This window comes from Tympanuchus pallidicinctus, unplaced genomic scaffold (assembly GCF_026119805.1).
Source record: "Tympanuchus pallidicinctus isolate F22 unplaced genomic scaffold, pur_lepc_1.0 scaffold31, whole genome shotgun sequence".
NCBI lineage: Eukaryota > Metazoa > Chordata > Aves > Galliformes > Phasianidae > Tympanuchus > Tympanuchus pallidicinctus.
In genome coordinates, this window is record NW_026294749.1 from 3,896,234 (window position 1) to 3,923,835 (window position 27,602).

Below are 27,602 nucleotides of genomic sequence, written 5' to 3' on the forward strand. Positions count from 1 at the left end.
GGATTTGATGTAAGGTGCACTGCAGACACTTTACATTTTACTGGTGTTGCTGATTATCTAGACTGAAATACATCCAATAACTAAATATCTTACTCCTTTCTGTATTTCACACAACATAATTTTTATGAGCAAAAATATTTCAGTTATAAGTTTCACTATTGGTACTCAAGCATGGTGTTTATATATTTATGACTGCTTTTCTTTTCCTGAAAGACAATTAGGGAAAAGTCAAAGAAACAATAATTTTTAAGTAGAAATAATTTTCTTTTGCATTATTGCAATTAAGCTGCACAGCTAAGACTGTGATTCCCACACTGTATAGTAGATTCTGAGAAATGTTGCAGAGGCATCATGTATATTCTAGGCTGCGCTAAATCTTCAAACAAAATGACAAGAAAGAAAAAGAACAGAGTTCTGTGTGTTAGAAAACCATTATCAAACAGTTTGGAGTTGACTTGGGAAAGACCCACTTTTTTTCCGTATCAGATTTTTTCTTCCTAATCCTTCAAAACTACAGTGTTTACAGTGGGCAAATTTCATCAGCAATGTTTCATTTTACAGACTTTTAATTGTTTGTGGGTATGTCTATAACCCTTATAGGTTTACTGTGAGGATGCTTTCAAATTTGCTAGATCGAACCTTTAAAGTACTACCAAAGTAGAAAATAAATAGAAAGCAAGGAAGATTTCTTACCTTCTTCAAATAAAAAATACATATATACTTTAGTGTTAAAAATAACAACAACATTAAGAAGATTCCCATAGTCCCTGCCAGGTTTATTTCACGACATCACAAGTAAATACTTTCGTAAGAAGAGTATTTCATTAATATACTTCCAGGAATTACTTTCCTTGTCACTAAGGATGTTTAGCAGTAATAGTAATAATCAGCACAAGATTAATTAAATATAATATAAGTATTTATTTTTCATCAATACAGCATTTTCTTCCCCACAGATGAAAAAGAATCACTTGTAAGACATTGAAAAGCTACCAAAATACAGTGCTATTGAATTTGCTGCTTCTTTCAAGTGACAATCTACTTTAGTACTATTCAGAAACACCACTGCTGCCTGCAGGAAAATGAATCTTTTCCCCTAATTTAAATAACCATAATGGATCGAAGGCACATAACACAGCATTAATTTCATGAAACAGTTTTAACCCAGTATTCTGTATAGAAATATAGTGCATCAAAAGGTAAAAGAATTATTATTTGCAGAGAAAGCTTTCTAAGGATAAGGGCAGACAAGACTATTGCCAGAAGGTGAATTGCTGTTTCCAGAACATTAAGTGCTCTGCTGGTAAAGATTACAGTTTTGATTTCCTCTGAAAGAAGGTGACAAGAGCATTTAGGCATTCATCAGATAACCACCTCTCTATGAGTACTTCACACTCTTGACTGTTGACAGCATGGAGCTTCTCCTTTTCTGTATTTCGTATCAGTTGCTTTGACACTGCCAAAGACTGAAGGAGAAAGGAAAAGAATATCTACATTAAGTGAGGAATATCAGGACGTTATGTTTTCTATACATTCATTTTAGAAAACAGCACAAGAAGCTCATTGGAATTCAAACTGGGATTAACGTTGTACAATCTAGTTTTTAGTCAACCCTTTAGCTGGAAATAGAATACTGCATTTAATTACTAAAGCTAATATGGTTGAAGTTGATGGGGAGCAATACAGCAATCCACTTAGTGCTCACAAGATAAGTAGAAGAGTGTAAGAAGTGAAACTTATTTAACTACCTGTGGTGCCAAATGTAACTTTGATTATCAGGAGTTAGCGTGAGTATCTCCTCTTGTCCAACACAACACAATACCACTGGGACTCAAGTAACTTTGCAAAGCCTAAACTAGTGAATGGGATGACTGAGGCCAGCCAGCTTCATCCTGAGCACCCACAGTGCACATATTACTATTGCTAAAATAAAAAACAAAGAGAAGGAATCCAACTTGCACATAGCTTGCAAGCGGATTAAATAGCTAATTTTCAATGTTTTTCAGCCATCGAGTCTCTGTAAAGTGCACTGTATTGAATTCAGCCATGGAAAAAAAAGAGAAGTATTTTTTCCTCAGCAGCACAGGGATAGATAGAAGCAAAGTACGCTGAGCTTTGTTATTTCAGTTAAGGATCACATGAAAACAAGAACCAACACAGATTTGGCAGGAGGACTGGTAATGCAGGAGGCTTATAGCATAGAGAAAAAAACTAAAATACTGACATTTTTGGGGAGACTTGCATAAGCTTTCAACTTTGCCCAAACTTCCTTCTGGAAGGTGCTGTCGGGGAAAACTTCATTCACAAGTCCTACAGCACAGGCTTCTGCTGCAGTCAGCTTTTTATTGAAAAGCAACATCTCATTTGCCTAAATAAAGAAGAGCAGAGTGTGAGTGAACAAGACACAAGACTCAAGGAACATTACAGGAAAGGCACAAGCTTCCAAGGCACATTTGTTTTAGGCTCTTGCCTGTTAAAATCTGCTCTCTGAAAGAACAGAGAATCACAGAACAGATGAGGTTAGAAGGGACTTCTGCAGATTGTCTAGTTGGAAGCTCAGCAGGGGTAGTTGGAGCAGGCTGCCCAGAAGCATCTCCAAGCATGGAGACTTGGCAGCCACTCCTCACAACCTATTGCAGTGTTTCACCACCCTCACTGTAAAATTCTTATTTTCATAATCTTTCAATGTGTACCCCATTCCTCTGGCCCTTTCACTGGGCACCACTGACAGGAGTATGTCTCCATCTTCTTTACAAACTTTCATAAGGTATTTGTAAACATTTCTAAGATCCCCCTGAGATTCTGTTCTTCATGTGAAACAGTTCCAGATCTCTCAGCCTCTTCTCATATGCAGTATCTTCAATGCTGCAATCATTTTTGTGGTTCTTTGCTTGTCCTCCAGTATCTCCACCATTTCCCTTGCAGGGGAAGTCTAGATCACAATACGCACTCACCAGTATTAAGAAGAGGGGAAGATCACCTCAGTCCATGTGTGGACACTGCTATGCCTAACGCAGACCAGAATAATTTTGGCCTTCTTTGCAGTAAGACTACACAAATTTAACTGGATGTCTCCCAGGACCTCCAGGTCCTTCTCTTAAAGTTGCTTAAAGACTCTTAAAGACTGCCATACAGTCCACAGCCTGCACTAGTACATAGCTCTCCCCAGTGCAGGACTTTGTGTTTTCCTGTGCTGAACTCCAAGAGATTCTCAGGTGTGTCCAGGTCCTTCTGAATATCTCAGTTTTCTATCATCCGCAAACATGCTGAGTCCCATTATCTTTGTCTCCATTAAGTGGTTAAGTATTAAACCCAGTATCAGCCCCAGGGTGCACCACTAGTGACTGGCCTTCAACTCTGAGCCAAAGCTTCTGGCTCCTCTTGCTTTTTCCTCATGCTGCATACACTGGTGTAGCAACATTCCAAAGATGCTTCACTGTAGCCAGCATCTGGTGGAGCAGAATGAAGGACCTCACTAACATGCAGTCTCTCAAATTTTGGTGCAGCCAATCCATGGCTTATCACAGGCAAGCCTGGTTTTATCTCTTTCCCAATTCAAATCTGGTTTGAAGCTCTGTTTATCAACCCTAACTCCTGCACAAATCTCTTACTCCCTCTGAGAAAGGTGCATCTTATGGTGTTACGCAGATAATCCCGTAACCCAGAAGCCCCAAATTCTGTTGGTGTCATCAGCCTTGGAGCCACATAATGCTGAGCCTGCCAAGACATTTCTAGAGAGCACTCTGTGGTTTTTTTCCCCCCCCCCTTTTTTTTTTTTTTTGTTTTAAAGTCTTTTTTACATCATTCCCTCCCATTGCTGGAAAAAAAGATACAACCTTCCACTATACAGAAATAATCTCAGACAGGTGGAGGAAGCCATAAAAAAGACAACTTACATCAACATCATTCTATAGCTTTACCAGTGTTCAGTCCTGTGTTTAGGTGCCTGTGCTGATACTGTCATTACGTTTCTCTTTGGTTCAAAACATGTGAGCAGGAGTTTTTTTTTCAAGGACTCAGTGTGACTCCACTTGCAGTGAAGAATACTGACACAAAGTTCAGAAGTTCCTACATTCAGCGCAGACATTCTTACCTTGGCTGAGCCCATGATTTTTGGAAACAGGTAGGAGGAACATCCTTCTGGACTTTGACCAAGTTGGCTGAATGGGGTATGAAATGTAGCCTGGAAAACAACAACAACAACAAAGCTCACAACAGAGTGTGGTACTAGGATTTAGTTTTCATTTTCCAGTTTCTAATATAACAGAATTCATCAGAAAAAGATCTGAACTTCTACCATAGTAGGTTTTAAATATAATCTGATAAAACAGCCTCAAACTCTCAGTGCACATAAAAATGGTCTGTATGTACATAATTCACTTCCCTTATCTTATAATCCCCATTTATGAAATTACCTTATTTGAATAGAAGGCTTGGAGAACTAATCTGCATGTGCAAGATCTTTATAAAAAGAATGCTCAGACATATGTACTCTCAAAGTTAGCCCAAATAATTTGGGAGGCAGAGAATTTCCCTGTCGGAAAGCACACTAAATTTATTCTACTGCTGAAAAGTTCAAGTCTTTGAATCTTTTCTTCCTCAAATTTTCTGAAAATTTGTAAAAGGAATCTGTGGCAGAAATATATCGTGGGATGACACAAAACCAAACCCTATTTGTAAGTTAAAACTTAAATGCAAAGCTTTGTATTTTGACAATGCATATGAACTTTAAGCATGGAAGATAAAAGGCTTGCCTTTTAAAAAATATGAACTGACACATGAAGATGCTCACTGCTGTTTGAGCTTTCATAGTAGAAGGTAATCATTTCGTACCGTTCTGCAGCTGACTGTATAGTAGGACATATCAGTAGGCTTCCTAGCAAGCTTGGGATATCTGTATGATTGAAAGTTTGTAAGAAAGGATTAGGCATCTGCAAGGATAGAGGCTAGCATAACTGGTTCTGCTTTAGGAAGGGGAGGAGAAAGGGTGTTCCAGGAACTGGAGCCAAAACCAGCGCAGAAGACACTCTTATCTGATACCCACTCAATTCCATCTCTTAAATTGTCAGCTTGAGCTGTACACTGTACTACAAACATGGCCATTCTGTAAGTACTTGGCTGGAAATAAAATCAGAGTCCGGACATAACAATGCTGGACACCTGTAGAGTGGGCTGTAATCAATGCCTAAACCAAACTAGAAGAGAAAGTACAATATAATCTGGATGAGGATGATCTTACTACATAGAGTGCACAGTCCTGGAAAAAGAAGAACAGAGAATACTCATCTTTGAGAAGACCTCAATGTACTTCTCAGTAGGAAAGACTAATTTAAGTGAAGGACTTTGTAAGACCCTAAGAAATCCTCAAGTAAAAGTTGCAGGTGCAAGCAGGAAGGTACTAACAGATATTCACAGCTAAACCATGAGCCATTCATTGACTTTAATACAAGTACAGAGGGAATGAAAGCTATGCCATATGACTAAGGGTGAGGCTAATACATATGTGCAGAGATTTAAAAAAAAAGGAATACAATGCAAAAATAAGATGCAACTAAATCTAGGTAAATTTACGGATGCCAGAGGTACTAAGACAAGGGGGAATTGATCATAATTCAATATAGTCTTAATAAACTGGATAAGTATGAATTAGAAGGTGTTATTTAGTATGGACAGGTTTGGCAGGAATTACTCTGTATACTGTACGTAATAAGAACTAATCTCTAACTGACAGCTCTACAGTAAAGAATACAGGCGTTACAGCAGATCACAAGTACACAAATCAAAAGACATCCTGGGATGCAGAAATACACAGAAATACAGTGTGCATAATGTGGAGAAGTTTTTCTTACTTTGTGGTGGTAGGACATGAGCTGGACTGATGTATTCAGTTTGTACTATTATGCTTAAAGACAAGGAACGAGTGGAAGGAGTCACAAGGAACGTGACTGAAAGCCTATGAGGAAAAACTAAAGCTCAAAAAAGATCAAGACAGCAGATGTAAACCTGAAATACACCCAACAGTATAAGTGCTCACTGAAAGCTGAGAGGATGAAAGTAGTCTGTTAGATCCAGGAACAAGAATCAATGAGGTCATCCTGCAGCAAGGAAAGATCAGGTGGGAAGGGAGGAAGAGGGAGAACCCAAGAACCTTCTGATAAAAAAGATCTGTGGACTGGAATAGACTGAATGAGTTATGTATACTATATAAGCATATGTCAGGAGTGACATAGTCATAGACAATCCTTTTGGGGCAAGCAACACTTAGTCTTGCAGATTAGTTGTTCTTAAGTGTCATAATGACAAAGCCAGTCAAGCAGAGCCTTTGAGGAAAATCTAACACAGTGCTGAGGCAGAAGTCAAAGTGCCACCCATTGCTGACAGTTATGCAACTAATAGCTTGCCTAAAATTAATTAACAATTTGGGGTTCTCGTTAAAAACAGTTTATTGATAAACAACAGAGAGCATAAAAAATTAGCTATATAATACAATCACGTGCTATGTTTTAAAATGCATATTAAACACTGGCTGATGCACAACTCTAGGCAGGTAATTAACAGAGGTATTCCTCAAAGTGATAGAAAAGGCATTTTTACCTGTCTGTTGTGTGGTTGTTTTTTTCATCAAATTACTCTGCACCAAATAACATTTGCTGCAGAAAGAGCCATAAAGGCTGCCTTGGGATCAGTTATGCAATGTACCCACCTTGTCAGAAGCGTAGACAATGTCAAACAATCCAAGGAGTGTTACAGAGATTCCAATGGCTGGGCCATTCACCACCGCAATCAGTGGTTTAGGAAACTCAATAAAACTGCCCACAAACTCTCTGAAAAGCAGAAATAAGGTAAGGCACGCTCCAGTCTCTTCCATCAAATACAAACCGTTTTCAAAAGATGATTAGATACTGCATAACAAAAAACATGAGCTGTATCCTAGTTAGTATACATTGTAGACTACTTCCCAAATGAACACTAGCAAGGAAAATAACTATTTAAAATACTTGTATTTTCTTGCCAGCTGAGAATCAAACATGCACAGCCTTCCTAATTAACTGCAATCAAATTTTGATTCAGTTACAGTTACTGAATGCAGCTCACTAACAAGTCTTTTGCCTGTATTTCCATTCCAATTCTACCCTTCCAGCAGCCCCTTCCTTCACAGATTCTATTCTGCACTGAAGCTCCAAGCAGGTACCAAAATTGTGATGTTAGCACAACGCAGAATTCCCTAGTGCTGTTCTGCACAGGTTTGAGAAACAACTCTTTGTTTCTTTTGATGGCTACTTCTTCCAAGAAGTTCAAAATGCATTCTCAAAATACAACCTTTTGAAGAAGTAAACAGTGTTATAAAGACTCCACTTCTCTGGGATATCTGTCCATCCGCTGCAGTGAAGCACTGTGCCCATGTAACATTTACAGCATAACAAATACAGTCTTCCCACAAAAGCGAGATGGAAGAACAAGAGACCACAAGACTGTGCACCATGGAATACCCTACAGAACACTGCAGACTGAAGCACGGCTAAATAGCACTTCTTGCAACCGATTCAGACTCCATCACTTTGTAACAGGCAACTGTGAGCCACAGGCAGCTTGCCCAAGTAAAAGCTGCAAAACTGAGCACTTCACTTTCACTTACAGTTCTTGTTTAAATCATAAATCAAAAAACAATTTACAAACTGCAGAGTCAAGAACACATTTTTGTCATTCTATCTGTATGAACTTTGGGGGCTAAAAATGAAAATCAAGTCTACACCATCACTGTGCTTAAAAGATTACACAGAGATGGCTAACATGCACCTCATTTCCCCAGTTATTTCCTATGATTAATGCTACCTCTCCCCCATGGTCTTTGTGTTGACACACACGATGAGCTCTCAGACACAGTCACCTAATGGGAGGTATCACAGCGTAACTGGGCTCCTGCTGCCATGTTTCCAACAATGCCTGCAAATTATATTTTACCTGTTACAGTAATGTAAGCATATTTGAAAACAAGGTGTTTTACTTGAGTAATTCTGCTCCATCTTTTGCCATCTTTTTCATTTCACTAGGTTGGACATTAGAAAAATTATTCAGATCATTTCCACTTGTATAGTACTCTCCATTTCCTGCAAAGAACAGATAAAAATAAATGTACCAATGATTTCTAAGTAGCTAGAGAAGCTTTCATTTACTACATTTACATAAAAATTTCCCTCCACGCATCTAACACTATTAAGCAATTAGAGAGCTTGTCTTGAAGTATGTAAAGTATCTTTAAGGACATCTACAACAACAGTTTAAAATAAGTTTTGACTAAGACTTCACGGAAAAACAATGGGTAAGTAAGTGAGGAATATTAAATTTAAAAGATTTGAGATGAAAAAAATATTTTTTTATTTCCTGCAGCACTGTCAGTTGAAAAAAACCCCATCTTTTATTTTTTTCCCTGCATACTTATTCAGATTTTTGCTGTCACTTCACAGTCATTCACACAGTAACAAGTGAGAAATGTACCTATTTTTTAAACATGAAAATGGAAATGTAAGTTTACATATCTCAATTCATTCTCCTTCAAACTGACAAAGGACTCAAAAGTACATAGAATAGTCTATTTAATTGTCGAGCAAGTCTCACTTTCATTATGATGCACTAAGAAAATGGCACAGCATATAACATTGTCTTGAAATCATTCTATTGAAAGATTTAATCACTGATAAGGAGCAGAGAATTTCCAGTGAATGTACAAGACAGTCTGAGATACCACGAAAGAAAGCAAGGAGTATTTAAAAGCTACAGTGTATGATTTAACTGTCCAAGTCATCCTATATGATGGAATAACTGCTTACGAGTGATAGGACAAGGGGAAATGGTTTTAAACAGAGACAGGGGAGGCTTAGGTTAGATATTAGGAGGAAAGTTTTTGACCCAGAGGATGGTGAAGCACTGGAACAGGTTGCCCAAGGAGGTTGTGGATGCCCCATCCCTGGGGGCATTCAAGGCCAGGCTGGATGTGGCTCTGGGCAGCCTGGTCTGTGACCCTGCACACAGCAGGAGGTTGAAAGTAGATGATTACTGTGGTCCTTTTCAACCCAGGCCGTTCTATGATTCTATGATTATATGCAATGAGGATAGGTCAGGAAGGCAGCACCCACATTAACCATTCAGTCTCTCCCGCTTGCGCTTGCCACCAGTCAGCAATCAGAAACAGACAGTTTGTACAGTCAGCATCAGAAACAGACAAAAAGGTCCTCTAAAGAATTCAAATGCTACTGCCTCAGAGCTGCTATATTTCACAAGCAGCATCAGTTTGGGCTTTCCTTTTGTATGATGGCTACAGTCATCCAACTGTACTCATCATGCATCTGATGACTGGGGTACAGCAGGGCTTGGCTGCAGCACCCCTGGCAAATTGTTTCCTACGGCAGCCCCAGATGAATCAAGAAGCCAAAAATCAGTTTTTCTAATGATCATAGATAAACACATAGCATAAACTTCGTCTTGTGTATGACAATGCAGCACATGAGGGGCTTGTTTTTAGTATGTTCCAATGTCCAGTGTGTTACTAAATCCATACAAAGCCTAAAAGCAGTAGGGAAAATCCGTGGAGCAGATGCATCGCCTTCTCAAAGGCAGTACTCTGCAGGAGTATCCCATGTCTGTCTTCTCATCTCAGAAACTGCAAGGTTGCTAAAGAATTTGAAGCACCACTTTGAAATAGTTCTGCCAAAATGCTGTCGAAAATCTTCAGTCTACAACAGAGGAAAGCATTTCCCCACTTACATAATTCTATCTTAGCCTAAATGTGAAGTAGATAGTTCATGTCAATACTGTACTCTGACATAAAAGAAAACACATCTACGAGAAGGATAATAAGTATTGTACCAGTAACAACTGCTATGGTAGAATCATCTTTGGCAGCTTCTTGAAGTGCATTGATAATTTCTCTGTACATCTGCAGAAGAGAAAAATCAACACAATATTAACTGTGATGCTGCAAAATTTCATAAAAAGGAGATTTCCACTGACAACAAGGAACCTGAGAGACAGTTTAACTATGATCCATTTAAGTACAAAAACATTTGCATGTACAGAAAGTACTGCAATTGAGGTACCGTTTCTGACCACAAAATCATGTCTTCGCAACACTCAGACTTCAAATTCAAATCTCAAGGTCAGAATAAGATCCCTTGGAAAATACAAACTGGAAACAGCTAATTTTAAAAGCTGGGAAACAGTCTAAGTCAGCAAAATAATATATTAAAGAATTAGCAGCGGTGGGGTGAAAGCCCTCTCCTGGTATCATTGCCATTGTGAAACAGGATAATCACAATACTCCCAGCAGGAGAGATTTCCTCATGGAGACAGCTACAGGAGAACAACTACCTAGACATACACATGACACTGCTAAGCTGAATTAGGCTGCACGCACTGTTATAAGCAAGGCTACAGTCAAGTCTTGCCTCCACAAAACAAACTTGTCTTCTTCCAGTTTGCCATTTTAGTTTAGTACAGCCCACGATCCTATGATAAGTTTGGCTGAAGAAAAAAAGAAAAAAATAAAAAGAAACCAAGATTTTTTTAAAAGACACAGAAGAGCCCAATCTGTAAAACATTAGTAGCTTGATTTTGTACTAGATCTTCATGTCTTACATTGTCACTGTTTGTCAATATACTCAACCCTCACAAAATTCTGACCACAGTACTTCAGGTAGCTCTGCTGAACTTGTAGCAATTATTCTTGAAAAACCTAAGTAGCCTAATCAGGAAAGAAAAAAATAGATATAACCACTAATCCTCTCAAATTAATTTCTTTACCTTATGATTGATAGCATTTTTCTTATCAGGCCGGTTAAACATTATCTTTGTGATATTGTTATCAGTGGTAACTATTAGGGTTTCATAGCCACCATGACTGCTCTCTTTTGAAGAAGTATCTTTTTTCTCGCCAGCAGATTCTGCAGAGATCAAACTTGAGACAAGTTTAGTATATTCTTGTCTAGCATTATCCTGTAATAAACAAACAAACACATAAACAAAATTGAAGATTATCTTTTTTATGCTATTCACAAAATGGCCATCAATAACCAAAAAAAAAAAAAAAAAGAGGAGGAGTGTGCTACTGGACCAAATAAAATCTCCACTGGAAAGTATGCTAATCAAGAAGGAGAGAACATGTTGTATTTAAACAGTGCAAATCACACATAAAGCCAGCATCCATCAGATCTGAAAAATGAAAGAGCATAGATACTGCAACAGTGACAACACTGGTTTGTTTAAGAATTGTCCCCTCCGTGCCTAAGATTACCTGAATGACCTCTGTTATTACCCCAGCATTTCCATGCTTCTGGGGATCCTTTGTTTTTGCTTACCAGTTGGACTTTCTCCAACCAAATGAACAGTTCTTTCTAGTTTAGGACATGTGGTGCCCAAATGCATCCACAGCATTTTAAAACTGTTTGAAGATACTATTTATCTTTTAGCACAAATACAATGTACAAAAGCTAAAAGAATGCTGCCTCCTTGTTTCTATAGTAAACAGTGATTTAAAAGAATTATACCTAGACAGCTTTACAACCTGTTTTCTTGAAAAGATAGATATTTTTCCTCTTTACTACAACTTCACCAACAAGTTCATTTCCTTAAATATTTATTTGCTATTCCTGAAACAGAACGAATGTAAAAAGGAGCAACAAAATAAAAAAGCAAAAAATACCCCCAGAGGCCACCACAAATCTCTTCCTAGCTCCTGCTCTCTTTCAAAAACACTTCCAATGATATCCTGGCCTCAGCGAATTCCTTTCCTATTAAGAATATGCTACGTTCATGAAATTATCCAGGTAGGTTTAAAGAAAACCAAATTCACACAAACAAGAAGTCACCCCAACCTTGCATTAAGCAGTATCTTTGAGCAATCACAAGCACTATTCCTGAACAGCAGGCCTCTTGCAGTAGTGACTGCATTCAGCATTTCCTTCATTTACTAGTAGCACCAGAGGCCAACTTCTTAAAATGACAATGTTATCAAAATTGCGCTGGATTCACAGATTTGTTCTTCAATGTAAGAAGCTGTAAGAACTAAGAGACTCAATCCATCTTTCTTAAGGGGAACAGCAGAATATAAAATAGGAAAAAGTATATTTATTGAAAATCACAATACATATGGGTCTCTTATGCTGACATGAGCTGTTAGCAATAACTATGAAATCTATGCTTTCACAGTGCAAAACTAAAATACACTGCAAAACTGTGGTCTGAAGCAAAGTGAGTCAACTAACAAGTAGTATGTTCAGACATCAAGCCTTCATTCATAGACCAGGCACTTCAAGACAGAGCTCAAGTAACTGAAATTATAGGTATTGTCACCTGAGACAAACTGCCAAGTGAATTCCACGCATCCCATTTGGCTTTCTTGACAAAGTCCAGCATACCCGGCTTTGGAGAATTGCAGGGACCCTCAGTAGCCTAAAAAGAGAGTGAAAGAAACTAAACCTCTGATTACAGTTCAGGTATCTTGGCTTAAAGAAGGTGACAGGTAGGACTGTTATGTGATCAGGATACAGAATTCACCTCAGACAGAAGGAATTCCAGTGGTCAGAAAATATTCAGGCAGCACACATACCACAAAACTCCCAATGCCTGCCATTTCCTATCAGTCAGTGCTAGGCCTGCAGATGAACCTAACCAATGAGACATTCATTTCCAAGGTGCCCATGCATTTACATTCTCAGTAACTTATCTCAAAATTGTGCAATCTTATACACAAAAAAATACAGAAGTTATGTGAACAAAAAGAACACTGGATAAGACCCATGGAGTTGGATCTCACTTCAAAATAGGCCCTATTATGAGCAAAGGCACAGGATCAGTTGATGTTCAAAGGTCCCAGTTACCCCAAAGTATTTTATGGTCAGTCTTCTTGAAGAAGAGTATGCTATTAGAGAGATATTTAGAGTAGATGAGAAAGAAAGGACATATTCATTTTTATCAATTACTGAAAATGCATGAAACAACCTGTTGTCTTTAGTTTTTCATTTAAAAGAGCAATTCATTGCCTTCTTTCATATAAAAAGTCACAGCCCATGTTACAGAATTGATCCTGCAGACTATCTTGATCCACGAATGCCTCCCCAGTTACCAGCTGCTAGTCCATAGGGCTACCTGTACTATTTCTACATAGGTCTGCTTCCACACTGTAGTAAAAAACAACCCTCACTCAGAATCAATGTGGGGGAACAGTTTCTTGAATTATTAAAAAGAAAACTTGCCACACTCACAAAAGTAAACCTTCAAATATTAACACCACTGTATCATAGGACCAGCTGATTGACAGTAGATGCAACGCATGTAAGAGGAAGTATGTAGCACTCTTTTTTCCTAAGCGCAAGCAGTTTCCTTTGTGGTGCATCAATATATTTACTACATTATATGGAAGGCATCACAAAATTGATGTAATATGGCTCTCAGTCTTTGGATAAAGGTTTACATTCAACTCCCAGTTTATGCGACAAAATAGTTCTGGCTTCACTCAGAATTCAGGCAGAGCCGAAGGGGAATTTCAAGAATATTACTTGAGCATTTCAAGAGATTGTTAAGACAATACTTCAGAACAACATGTACTTTTCATATATATTTTACAGACCCATCCTCTCAGTTTATAAATGCCCCTTACGAAAAAAGCAAACTAAGCCAACCTGTTTAAACAAAGCATAGAGCTTCAGTTTCGTTTCATTCCCAGGATCATTTTTCAAAAGTTTCAGCTGCTCTTGAGCCTTCTCAAAGTCTTTTTGGCTGACTTGCATGGTGGCCGCAGTCATGTGCAGGTGAACGGATGGAATGCAAACAGGTTGCACTGGCCTGTTAGTAAATGGAAAAAATACTGGTTATATTCATGACAAACATCTAAGAAATACAGAATATTTTTATTATTCATTTTGAATTTCTTCATACAACATCAACAGCTTTATGTGTCTATGAATTAAGAGTACGCAGCCTGTCTGGTTGTGGTCATTTTTTAAAATCTGTGTGCAGTCTAAAGGCCTGGATCTCTGAGGAGGGCAGTATATGTTAAAAAAGGAATAGTTATAACATAGCACATAATCATGCAAAAGAAAAGATTGGACAGAATATTCTGGGAGAAGAGCTTTCCATCAGAAAGAAGGTAATTCTATCAAAAAATGAAAAAAAGTCCCCAAAATAACAACCCAACCCTGCAACATTTCGTTAATGTAAGCTTACTTCTATGTAGCGTGGGATTAAAAAAGCAAGTAGTCTAAGAATTTTGACATGTCAGTTTACTTCAAGTGATCATCTGTAGGCCTTTATCAGAATAGTGCTGAACCCAGACGAATACGTGGGTGAGCCTTCTGCCAGCTGAACTGATGTGCAAACCAACCCATGTGCTCAGCACACTGCGTCACAGTTTCACAAGGTGATCCTTTACCCCTCTGGGAGGCGATCCAGTTAACTTGCACAGTCACAGAATGAGACAAACCTCACCTTCAGGTCTTGCTTTGTCAGCCCAGTAGGTGACAATGCTCAAGTGGATTCAGTGTTTAAAAACAAAGCTTTGGTTTTACACCACTTTGGACAATCCTGACTTCACTGCAGCTTGACTAGGGTCACAGACTGCTTTAGATATTGTGAATAGTCTTTAAGAATCTGTTCAATACACAACAGTGACCCTATTTTTGCAAATATATACAAAGAAAAGTTGAGTAGGGAGAAGAGGGCAAAGGCACAGCAGCAGCCCAAAAGTGTACACATATATGCTCAGGATTAAAGGAATTTTGAGTTTGGCTACACATGACTGTTTTTCCTTACAAAGGATACAGATTGGACAAGTTAGAAGAGAAGAATTCAAGAATGAAATTACAAATAAAGAGCTGGGGAGAAGTGAAATGATCTTACAGTGAGAAAGACAGAGCTACACCTATTTGCTGCTTTGCTTATACCCACTTTTACTTCTCAGCAGCGTGTTTTTTTGTGTGTATAAAATATATCACCTACCAACCTCCAGCACCCCATCTTTCACTGTTGTATTTTTTTCCCCTCCTTACCTCATGATTTTTAAAAGGACACAGTGCCACTTAACTGTTTATCACAGTGTGGTTATACAAAAGCCTACTTCTTTTCAGCTCTTTCTTACCACTTGTAGCTCCGTTCTCTGCGAGATACCTGCGAGTCACACAGTTCTTTATGCCTTCTGATCTCAGAGGACACTTCACTACACATCAGTGCCGATCTCAAGATCTCACCACTGATGGCGTTCTCAAGATGCTAAGCTAAGCTGACTGCTACTTCTATACTAAAATGACAAAGAATGGAAATGCAAGAGAAAAATCATTTCACAGTTCACTCATGTTGGGTGAGCCCTCACTGTTTAAAGGGCTCTGCTGTGTGTGACAGCGACAGGGCCCGAGGGAACGGCATGGAGCTGCGTCAGGGGAGGGCAGCTGGGGTCAGGGACAGGGGGCGGTGGGCATAGAAAAGCATGGAAAAGCAGCCCCAAGCTCCTGGAGTTCAAGGAGTGCTCACACAATGCTGTCAGTCACGTGCTCTGATTTTTGGTGGTTCTGTGTGGAGCCAGGGGTTGGACTTGCTGGTCCTTATGGCCCTGCCAACTTGGGATATTCTATGATTCTATGTCTAACCATCTGCCAGCACTAAACAGCACAGCCCTCACTGAGACCATGCAGTGACACAACTTCAAGGAGAGAGGCATAGGAGAGGCTGCCTTCGCATACCAAGAAGCAAACTTGCTCCCTCCATCCTCTCCTCCCCCTCCTCCTTGCCTGTAGTGCTATATCCTTCTTATCCCCTCCATGAACAAATCCACACCTCTTTTCAGTGGCCTTGAGAAACTGTGCAAGATTTTGCTGAAACTATTCATAACACATGGAGAACCTGGAACCTGACCCATAAACTGCCAGTGTTAAACCTGTGCTTGTTTCAAGCCAAGCAGAGAAGATGCCCAGGAAAGGAAATCAAAGTCTCTTTGGCCTTCCCCCTTCTCATCTATTCGCTGCAAAGGTAAATGATTTCCTTTGCAAAGCTTGCTTTCTTTGTGGTCCTGTACTTCGTAAGCAATTAGCTACCAATACACTTGCTGCAATAATTCACCTTCCTTCTGCTGGCACCCATGAAAAGTGGCGAGTGCTGGAGAGAGAAATGAGGAGGCACAACCCAGCAAAGCAGTAGGTGACAATGCTCAAGTGGATTCAGTGTTTAAAAACAAAGCTTTGGTTTTACACCACTTTGGACAATCCTGACTTCACTGCAGCTTGACTAGGGTCACAGAGTGCTTTAGATATTATAAATAGTCTTTAAGAATCTGTTCAATACACAACAGTGACCCTATTTTTGCAAATATATACAAAGAAAAGTTGAGTAGGGAGAAGCAGGGAAAGGCACAGCAGCAGCCCAAAAGTGTACGCATATATGCTCAGGATTAAAGGAATTTTGAGTTTGGCTACACATGACTGTTTTTCCTTACAAAAGACAAAACTGGACAAGTTAGAAGAGGAGGAGAAATTGAGGGCAAATACATATAACATATATATGGGTGATCCACAATGCCTACTCCAGCTCCAGGCAGAGTTTCAGGCTTCAATTCCTCCCTCGTACCTCCTTTGATCCTTCCTTCAGATTATCCTGATTTTTCTCCCTGAGGGAGAAAGAAAAGGATCTAGAAAAGGAGTACAAGTTCGGACACATGAAGGGATGCAAGGGCACTGCTGGTGGGAAAGATTGCAGTTGTAAGCAACTGCAGCAGCTGTTAGGAAATGAGGCATATGAAGGGAACAGAAACCAGTATTTAAACTTTAGCAGTGAGAAAATAAGTGGCCCACATAGAAACAGAAATTCAACCCAAGACACTGACTTCTCCTATTTTCTCCCCAAGACTTCGCATCTGCATCTCTGAAATGAAGATTCAAAACATCAAAAAAGAAGCAAAGCATTCACAGTGCCAGTAATTTGTAGCTTTCTGGTAACTAGGAAAATAACATTATTGTTTTCCATATTCACTTATGGTCTTTTCTGTACGTGATAAGTTGTAAAACTGTACTTCACTTTATTTTGCTGAGCATTCTGTTAACATGAAAATCATTACATATTTTAATCTGGAGGTTGCCCAAGTCACCATTCATCCTATGTGCTACTGAACCCAAAAAGGTATTTATACTTAATGTTACGTTACTGTATAGGTAAACCTGAACATAGCCCAGCACTTACCTAACAACATAAGAGCTTTCTCTAAGTAACTGAATGTAGACAAGGCTAATCTGCTATACTGCTAAGTCCTCCAAGTCTTCTCTTACTATGGGCTACCTAGAACTGAGCTAGGAAAAGCAGCAGCACCTACAAAGCTAATCCAACGGGAGATACCTGTGGGAGTGTTGAAGAAATCACTCCTCTGCCACTGCTGGGTAAAAAAGGAGTGTTGTAATGTTGTTGGGGGGGAGTGGGGAGGGTCAATACAGAAATTCTAAGTGAAACTTCATAGAATCATTAAGGTTAGTAAAACACCTCTAGAATCATTTAGTCCAACTGTTCACCCACCACCATCATGCCCACTAAATCATATCTGTCAGCACCACATCTCCATGTTTCTTGAACCCCTCCAGGAACAGTGACTCCACCACCTCTCTGGGCAGCCCATTCCAGCACCTCACTCCTTTTTCAGAGAAAATTTTTTCTAATATCCAACCTGAACCTTCCCTGGCACAGCTTAAGGGTATTACTTATCATCCTAATGCTAATTAGCTGGGAAAAGAAGCCAATTCCCAACTTGCCACAGCCTCCTTTCAGAGGGTTGTAGATAGTTATAAGGTTTTATCCGATCCTCCTCTTCTCCAGACTAAACAATCTCAGTTCCCTCAGCTGCTCCCCATAAGACTTGTGCTCCAGATCCTTCACAGCTTTGCTGCCCTTCTCTGGACATTCTCCAGGACCTCAATGTCTTTCTTGTAGTGAGGGGCCCAACACTGAACACAGTACTCGAGGTTCTTTTAGTCGTAGGAGGAAAGAAACCCTCTTTGTTATCCTGTTACAGCCTTCTATGTACACTATTTTTTGTCATACATTCTTCAACTTTTTTTTCTTCCTTTTTTCCTCCCCCCATTACTTTACCTCCACTTGACAGGTTATTATGCTAATATAATCTCATAACCTCCACTGTCAACTTCTAGATGTTCTTTTCTTATACTGGGAGATGTGGAGTTACCATATTTGACATGTGAGCATCTTTCTTCACAGCTTCTGTCATCTGGAAAAGGTCTGTGTCTGCTTCCACAGCTACACCGTGTAGGAACTTCCACTGCCCCTCATTTGTATGCATCTCTGTCAGAATCCTCTGCTACCAGTTAAAAGGAAAACAATTCAGAGCAGAGACCCATGAAATTCAGCTTTCGTTCAGAAGATAGAGAAGCAGAAACTGCCTCAAACGATTCTGCCTGTTCAAATTTCAGCAACTGATATATTTCTCAGTATCTAGCAACTAAGAAGGAAACACAGCTAAATGAATTGCTCCTCTGAGGGGAAAAAAAAGACTCTTTTCATGACACCAGCATCTATACCTTGCTCAAAAGCAAAAAGCCAACTAACCAGCAGCAATCCCTGCATGTAAAACAGCCCGTACTTCTTCATGGCAATTCACAGACTCTCTCTGTGAGCCTTCAGTTCAGACGTGTTGCTCTCACCTGCTAGCACGCACCGCAACGGTAGGTCAGTAGCAATGCCAGTCAAGCAGGCTGCAGCAGGTCAGCAGTTAACAGCAGGTTAGCATCTGGAGTTGGTTGATTTCTCCCTTCAGTGTGAACCAGTGGACAGATGCACAGGTACAGCTATGCTGCTGCTCCCCACACTCTTACACAGATCTGTTGGAACAAACTCTTTACTTCTTAGGTCAAAAAACCAGTAAGAAAGACTTATTAACGCTAAAATTACTGTCTTGAAATCAAAACATTTGGTTTTCTCGGTTTTCTTGTACAAGGTTTTATTAATCATTGTGACAAACAGGAGCATGATGACTCAGTAGACAGAAGTTCAGTTTTCCTTAAACACATTTCAACAGACATACAAACAACCTGTCCCTCCCTGTTCTACCAGCACAGTCCTTGGTGATCCTCCACTATTCTGTGGTTAACATGGAATAATTAAGGTTTACTACTACCATATAATAAAGATACTTCCAGTGTACTGGGTATTTCCTATACGTCTACCTAGTGGGAAAGAACAGTGCAAATTCTCTACAACCAATTCACTTACTGCTGCTTTAATAAACAGAAAGAAATAAAAGCCAAATTATTTCCTCCTTCACATTAGAAAATTTCAGCAGTTGTTCTAAACACAAGTTCAGTGTACAAATCCTTATCAGCTTTCAATGTTTTAGACTCCTACATTATTTTGACACACAAAAACTAGAAGATAATGATGTGTCTGCTGGCAAATTGAAGTGCTGAATCACTGTTGTTTAGTGTAAGTGGCTCAGCTGCACTTGACAGCTTTTTTTCAGTTGTAAAGAATAGCTAAGAATCAAAGCTCTAGATTACCATTCACTAAGATCTGAAATGGGCTGTTCTTCATTCTGTTCAGACACAGTTAATATTCTCTCATCACAGCTGCTGGAGAGGAGGGGGAAACTGGGATAATCTCCTTAAATCTCTAAGAGTTTTTTTCCTCTCCAGCAGGCTTTAAGATAACTGGATGTGGTGAATGAGACAGAAACAGCAGAGGATTTCCTGTACATCCCCAGTTGATAGAATCACAGACACAGTTCACAGAAGACGTCTCTCTGAGCAGGAAGATTTGCAGACATAGCCTCCAAAACACGTTTGAAAGTCAAAAATATAAACAAACAAACAAAAAAAAAACCAACAAAGCTGCAACCCACCCATGTGACATTAGGTGAGAAACAAAGTTTATTTGGACACCAATGAACACAAACAGGTCCTTTGTACACCCAAGGTGACTTTCTAACTAAACACTCATGAACAAATACGCCAAATAATTTTGCTGCTAATGGAGAGAGGAAAAAAGCTATTTTTTATTTGGCTGCTGAGGATAAACCTTGCTGACTGCATGGAAATAAAGGCAGAGTGCTCACTGGTGTTAATAGCTTTTGGCCAACGCAGCTAGGATTCCAAAAAGGACACAGCCACTATTGGAACATTAGAAAATCCACTGACACTACTGCAAGTTCAGCTGAGCCAGTGAATGAAGACAAACAATTTGTTTGAAGCTTACTTTCCCACATGAATCCGTGACACCTAGATACAATCAGAACAGCAAAGATTATGATTCTATTACTGTACAAGCTCTACGAAAATAATGAGGCAGTATTCTGTCACGGCAGAATTTACAGCTTATCAATAGATAATGTTATTGCAAAGTCTTACGAATTTCCAACTCTTTCTCTTTAGACACCGTCTGTGTCTCTTGCCTTGTTCTTTGTTTCATCAGAGAACCTAACGAGCTTGTAGATGTTACACATTACTAATTCTTGTGTTCAAAATAAAACACTGAGAATATTAGTCACTGTTAGAGATGAAAATCATACACATTCCAAGTGAGTTCAGTTCATGTCCCATTAGATCCTCATAAAAGGCTTAAATCACGTCACTTAGAAGGCTGCACCCACAGCAGGAGCTCCCAGAGCTCACACTGGATCTCAGCAGTAACTGGGGGGGATGCAGTGCAGACATACTGGTTTGTGCTATCAGTATGGAGATTACAGAAAACTGTTGGTCTGGGGAAGCAGCTGACAACCAAAGTAGCTTGGAAGTTTCAGTACTGATATGTTTGGATCTCTAAGCATTTTACAAGCACATCTATCATGGAATAAAATAGTAGCACATCTGAAATAAAAATCATACACTGCTTTAATACCACATAACAAATCCAGTCCTCAAGAAAACTTTTCAGATCCAAGTACAGAATCCCTTCCATGAAGCACTGGTGAGGCCATGCCTAAATCACTGGGTCCAGTCCTCTGCACATGAGTGATGGAGCTAATGGAGAGTCCAGCAAAGGGCCACAATGCTAATTAAAGGACAACTCACCATCTGGCTCCCCGCAGGAATAAGATTATTGGGGGGGGGAAAAAAGCAAGGGGGGGGAAGAAAGAAAAAAAAGTGGAGGCAAAAAAAGAAGAGAGCAGAGGAAAAAGTGCTTTCCATCAAGGGAACCAAATGTCTTTGAGAGCTTAAAAGGACTCTGCCACATTCAGAAAGCAGAAAGGTGGTTGTTGATCTTTTCCTGGAGAGGTTCAGGGCTGTTGAAGGTTGGTCGATCGATTTTAAATACGGCATTGCACAACCACAGTCATAAAGATACCATGAACTGTGGAGTCTGGTAGCACTAAGGGCAAAGTTGTTTGCTTGTTTCCAAACCAGCATGGCAATAATTTCTATTTAATGGCTGAGACTTTAAAAGAGACTTTAATCCCTAACTAAATCACAGATATCTCCACTCAGAGTTCTCCATGCTATCAACTGAAGAGATAGCTGTCACACATATAAACAAAGCAACACAGCAAAACATTACGCAAATTTTCTGGACTTCAGCAAAAACACAATCCATCCTCACACTGAATTTACTGCTATCTCGTGCTGTCACATTTTTTGTATGCATTTAGGACAACATGGAAGCCAGAACCTTGTGAACAAAATAATAATGCTTATGTTCCTTCTGCATCTGGTTAATCTGAGTTATCTAAGACTGATCATTTTAAAAACATTAACTGATAAAATACTTCTCTGACAATTGTAAGTATGATTAATTTTTGTTTAATATCATTGCTGTCAGTGTGAAAAGCCAACCATGAGGGTATTTTAAGAACCAGGATGTTGGCATATTATGAAGTCACTTCATTATCAAAGTTGTTTCAAACATAAAAGGTTCCTTATGTCAAGTGGGATTTTCTTCAGCCTTCTTTGGAAGGAATGGCTGTTCAAGACTAAAAAAAAAACCGGTATCCAAACAAAGCTACTAAAATTTGCATGGCCAAACCCAACCACAGCTTTCTGAATAGGATTTACAAAAAGGAGTGGGCATTGCCTACTACAGTGACACAAGGCAGACTCTCTCTGAGGCCAATGAGCTCTCTGTGGCTAAGCCTGGAAGACAGAAATGGCACAGAGAAAAGGATGCCACCACTCTGACTGGTCACCCCCAGGACAGCCTCACTGAGGTTTTCTGCAAGGCAAGGTTTGTACCTACTTTGGTTGTGCCAACCCCTGCAATCAGACCCAAATGCAAAGACAGCGCAGAGCACGGCCGTTTGGTGAAGACAACAGAAACAATCCAATCTCAGCCACAGGAGATTAGTTCTTCCTCCACTCTCATCAGAAGAGTTTATTTATAACACGCATGGTCCCATGGTAAAGACAAAAACCCCAGAACTCTTCCCAGAACTTTACATCTCTCTGCCTTAGCTAACATGGTGGAAGGGAGGGCAGTAAGAGATGTAAGTCTCTTACTTAACAAGAAAACTGTAAGGGATTGCAGAAAGAGATGGCACTTAAGTCACTGATGAAGGAAGGGAAAGTCTTCAGAGACTATAACATCATGCTCTGCTATAAATATATCAATGGGCCATTCATATAATTACCAATGAATGTAGTTATGCTTTCAAATACAGGACCACCAATTCAGAGAGCAGGTTCAGTTAATTCCCAGACGGGAATAGAAAATGGCTGCAGAGATCATGTAATGACTATTGTGTACTGCACTGGGACTTTGTGCTGAGCTCCTGCTGGGTGAGTGGGCTGAAAACCTGCAGATGCCCAGTCACAAGATGGTGCTGGGAAACAAGACAGACTTTGGACACTGTCCAAAAGCCAGAGTGGAAGCGAACTCTAGCCCTTAAAGCTGCTGCCTACCAAGCTGAAGAGCCGATACTGTTGTACAAATAGACTTACTGGAACAAGGGAGTATTCCAAACACACACAAAGATCACTAAGGCCAAATAAGGAAGGAAAAGCCAACAGGTTACTAAAAAATTAACTCTTTTTCAGTTCACCTTATTTGAAATGTTATCAGTTCTTTGAAAAGGCTCTTTATTGTTGCTGAGAAATAAAAGAGTAGTTGATGCAAAGCTGTTTTTGGTAAGACCTAGCCTCTTCTGAAGTTGCTGAGAGTACTATGACAAGAAACAAGCTGGGATGATGGGGGGCATCTACATCAATGTCTTAGTTTAGATGACAACGCTCTCGAAAATCCCTAAATTATTTCCAATTGCTCTCACCTGGTTTCTCTTGCGGAGCTGTCTCACAAATACATGTTAGATTCCTCCTAGATTATACAAACTCATAAGCTGTCCGCTGGCTGCTAACAGGCACTCAGTGCTAGGATTGTACTACAGCCAGGATGAAGCAAACCCTCAAAACAAGGCTAGCATGGACACAGGCTTCCCACCAACAAACGTTCTGCTCCTACGAGTCTGACCAGCAATAAAAAGCAAATACAGCCCACCTCACAGCAATGGAGTTGTAGAGTCTCCAATTCTAAACAGCTGAAAGTACAAATGCTGGACAGATACAGTATCACGTTCTGAGCACAACTTCATCAGCCTCCCCTTCTCAGACAAATGCAGATCAGAACAATTACATAGAATGAGAAAGGACAAGAAGTGAGCACATAGCAGATCCAGCACATGGAACTTACAACTCTGTATCTGGAAGGAAATGTACAGTTAAAAACAGAATGAATTAGGAAGTACCCTTGAGTTTTGCCCTTGTATTTCTATGAGTGTTCTAAGGATATATCTCTTTTTCTGGTACTGTCTTTGATACAAATCTGAGAGTACATCCATCTTGTCTTTCTGATGCATCTTTTTTCTGTGTTACTAAAAGCATTAAATCGTTATTATTAATGTCTGAATTATATCTAATAATGTGTAGCAGTCCATTTTCCTTTCTTATCCAATTCAGAATGTCTTTCCTCCCTTCTTGTTGTAACGGCTTAGCATGTTAAGTTAATAATATTACTGGTAGGAAACTTGCCTAAAGGGGTTGTCTTTGTTTTTGTTGTTTGTTTTTTCTTTTTAACTGAAGGCAGAAGTCACACTGATCACACAATTTGCATTATTTGTGTTTTTCTCTGTATCTCAAGATGCTCACATACATACGTCAAGGAATCTCTCACAAAACATTGGGAGAAAAATGCTGCAATTGAATGTCCAGACGGCACAAATGACTTCAGTTTCTTTGTCAAGATGCACTCATTCCTATTTGAGATACATACTTGAGTAAAAGCGTTTCGCTCATGAGAATCACAGCAGTTGAATTTGCATGTTGTACCAGCCAGAGCATCACAGGTCTTGAACCTATCGATATGATGACATCTGCTTCACTGTTCTACTTTTAAACTTGCTTACCCAGTATTCTTAATGCACTAAATGCCTACTTCTCTAAGTATTTATTAAGCCACTTTGGACAGCAAGAGGAAATTCTACAAACTGACCTATTTTTAGACTAGTATTCACCATTATAAAATAAAACCGAGTGTCACAAGGCAAGTTCTGCTTCATACAACTGAACTAACTCTGAAGATGCAGTTGCCACAATGCACACAACTGCATGTGACATTTTGTTTGGAAACAACATAAAAGAGGTATGTAATAAAGGCACAATACAGGCAACGTTACATCATTATTTGAAAAGCTGTGCTAACTGTACTCTCAGCAGGGAGCCTTAATTAGTAGGATGCACAATTATGCTCATTTTTGGGTCTGGCAAAGGAAGAACAAAAAAAAAAAACCAACCACCAAATGAGGTATTCCTCTGCATATTCCAGTATAGTTTTAAGTATCTTACCTCCCACTAACAGCTTATTTGGCAAGTAAACAATTGTCTGAGGAGACAGAAAAAAGAATACATAGACCCTGTAAGATGAAGCCATCAAACGCAGTAATCCCGCATTCACTGTGGTCAAGCACCTAAATTGAAAGCATCTGCATTTTTAAAGGAAAGGAAAGTGACCTGCCTCATCTTATGAGGAAAGCTACATCACATCTTGCCCATTAACCATGTACATACAAGTCTCAGAAAAAGACTCAAGCTTTCAGATGGCACACACAGATGGGCACCTGATAACTGGCCTTGCCAGGTGAGAGATGGGACTGCTTAGAACTGAGGCAACAGCAAGAACTTGAAGGCATAGTCTGACCAAAAGCTTTTGAGAAATAATGGGAAATAGTTTGAATTCAGACATCTTCACATCTCATATGGGCATCCTGACCTCAGTTTTAGACTCATACCTTATCTGTTAAACTTTCAGAGTGTCCAGAAATTATAGAAATGTCAGCTTGCAACATATAAGGACTCTGAACCGAAAATTCAAAGCACTATTGTTTATTTGGCCAAATCTTGCTCCTACAAGCCAAGCAGAAGCATGTATATTCACACTGATATCCTCATTAAATTGCTTCATACAAAACTGCTCTGCTTGTGGTGAGGGTACAGCTGAGCTCCAAAATCTGCAAAAAGGATAATGTAAGTTGGAAGTGGATTCAGGAGGAAACCTGCTCCTGATGTGACCTCAGAACAGGGACAGCTTTGAGATGAGATCAGGCTACCCAAGGCCCTGTTCAGCTGAGCTCAATCATCTGAGAGGAGAAGTTCCGCAGCTTCCCTGGCACTGTGATAGTCTAATTGTTGGGAAATAATCCAAAATCTTTCAAAAGAACACTGATAAAGAATCAAATCATGTCCAAACCCGTGCATGTTTTAAGGTGTTTACTGTAGTTACTAATTGAAAGAGAACTCCTTTAGCTGTGGTGGGAGCGACATTTTTCTTGCACCTCGCATTAGACAGGGCTTACACGAGCTCTGATCAGTGACATTGCCTGCACCAGAGCCTCTGCTTTTCCTCACAGTCCTGGTTCCTTTCTCTTCTGGCAGTGGAACTGCCATCACACAGCTGCTCAGCACTGGCAATGTTTACTTTTTTGTTCTGTTCTTAAACTAACATACCCAAAAGATGCCACTGAACTGGACAAGAGGCAACTTTTAAAAGGACAAAGTAGAAGCAAAGTAAGATAACTGTTCAGAAACATGAGAGCACTTTTAGTGAAGTATTTCTTTAAGTTGTTTCAAAGTTTTTCATTATAGTAGGAAGATGTAGCATTGTTTTTGAGTCAAGAGTTTACACATTTGAAATGTGGATCAAAAATAAAAACACCTGGGCATGGGGGATGTGCGTGAAGAGGTGGCAGTGAGAAAGCAAAAATAGCAAAAGTTAACTTTTGTATTTGTATATGTATACAGACACCCACAGAAGGAAAGCCATAAGCTTACATACATAAATGTATACATATACACATATACACAAGAAGTAAAGAAAAATCAGCCACTGAAATGGTGGACAATCTCCAACTCCAGTGTCTCCCTCTTCAGTGGGTAAGTCTACTTCATTTCTGAGATCTTCATGGCTGACTTAAGGACAGAAACTGAGAAATGAAGTGTTCTGAAATAAAAGCAGGGTGGATTAAAAATGATAAATCCAGCTGAGCTCCGCATCAGCTATCGGTTAGAAAAAGATATTACAGTTAATACTGGAGGGAAGGATATCGATGTGCTCTGACAGTTCAGCGCCAAAGAGAACAGCCGTCACTCACCTTTGGTTGTGGTTACACACTTATGCACAGCTCTGTTTTAATCAGTCCTATAACTTTATGCAAGATCCAAAGAAAGTGAATGTGGACCTCTTGCCACTACTGCAGCTGTGGCGCTGCTTAAGGATGCAAGTCATTGTTTTACTACCAGCAACAGTGTTTCATAACACTGATTTAATTGTGCCGAAGGTTAAGAGCTGCTCCACTGCCAGCCAAGCAGTGGACGCGACTGCAACAGCGCTACCGCTTGGTGTTACACGGCGTTTTATTTTTGGAAAGGACCCATGCTCTGTAGGACTGCTCAGAGCCGTTCACGTTAGAAGCGTATCTGAAGCGCTCCTAAACTACATCAATGCCAGACACACAAGTAAAAGAGCTGATCAAAGCGGTGCAAACTCCAACGCTGCTCTCAGAGTCCCGAGTCGCACCTGATATCATAGAATCACAGAACTGTTGAGGTTGGAAAAGAGCACTAATCTCACCTACACCAACCGACAACCCACCCCAACCGAGTCCCTCAGCGCTACGACCACACAAAGGCCTCCCGAGTTCGCGAGGGCGCGCCCGGGGCAGCCCTGAGAGGCACGGGCGGCTGTGGAGCAGGGACGTGTCCAAGCCGCCCCTCTCTGAGGGGCAGCAAAGGGAGGCTTATCTCACCTTATCTCGCAGATACGCCGCCAGCACAGGTTCCGAGCAACACTTAGTACAGAAGCCGCCATGACAACTGAGCGGGCGGACGCGCTGGCGGGTGGGTAGGAAGGAGCCGCAAAGCACCGCCCCGCTCCCAGCCTCCCTCCCTGCGTTCCTCCCTCCCTCCCTCCCAATACCGTGAGGACACCGCCGGCGACGCGGTCTGGGTTGAAATGGTGATCGTAGAAAATGTGCTTTTGAGACAAAAAAAAAAAAAAAGAAAAGAAAAGAAAAGAAAAAAACAACGGAGGTGCTGTGGTAACAGCTGTGCATCCAGCAGCTGTTTGTGCTGCAAGTGTAGCAAGCTGTCTGAAAA

At 40.0% G+C, this 27,602-nt stretch overlaps 1 protein-coding gene across 2 annotated transcripts; it reads right to left on the bottom strand.

Annotated features, from left to right (window-relative positions):
* Nucleotides 1–750: 750 nt before the first annotated feature.
* Nucleotides 751–27,385, bottom strand: ECI2 (enoyl-CoA delta isomerase 2). Of its 2 annotated transcripts, XM_052697589.1 has the most exons (11): nucleotides 27,254–27,385; nucleotides 18,681–18,857; nucleotides 13,674–13,836; nucleotides 12,346–12,444; nucleotides 10,798–10,989; nucleotides 9,865–9,934; nucleotides 8,006–8,108; nucleotides 6,704–6,824; nucleotides 4,094–4,183; nucleotides 2,225–2,368; nucleotides 751–1,466 (listed from the first exon to the last, which is right to left on the bottom strand). In XM_052697589.1, exons 3-11 carry the CDS (start codon nucleotides 13,794–13,796, stop codon nucleotides 1,311–1,313), a joined length of 1,098 nt encoding a protein of 365 aa, XP_052553549.1. In that variant the 5' UTR covers nucleotides 13,797–13,836; nucleotides 18,681–18,857; nucleotides 27,254–27,385; the 3' UTR covers nucleotides 751–1,310. The 2 variants fall into 2 exon arrangements, with proteins under 2 accessions (XP_052553549.1, XP_052553548.1); XM_052697588.1 differs by lacking the exon at nucleotides 18,681–18,857 and having other exon boundaries at nucleotides 27,254–27,383.
* Between the last annotated feature and the right edge of the window lie 217 nt (nucleotides 27,386–27,602).

Bases quoted from the DNA above. Each gene is read 5' to 3' on its own strand.
- ECI2 (XM_052697588.1), bottom strand. From the start codon at position 27,315: ATGGCGGCTTCTGTACTAAGTGTTGCTCGGAACCTGTGCTGGCGGCGT. The intron at 10,990-12,345 runs GTGACAATACCT...TGTTTATTACAG, and splicing joins CACTTGGCAGTTTGTCTCAG to GATAATGCTAGACAAGAATA. The intron at 2,369-4,093 runs GTAAGAATGTCT...TTCTTTATTTAG, and splicing joins AAATCATGGGCTCAGCCAAG to GCAAATGAGATGTTGCTTTT.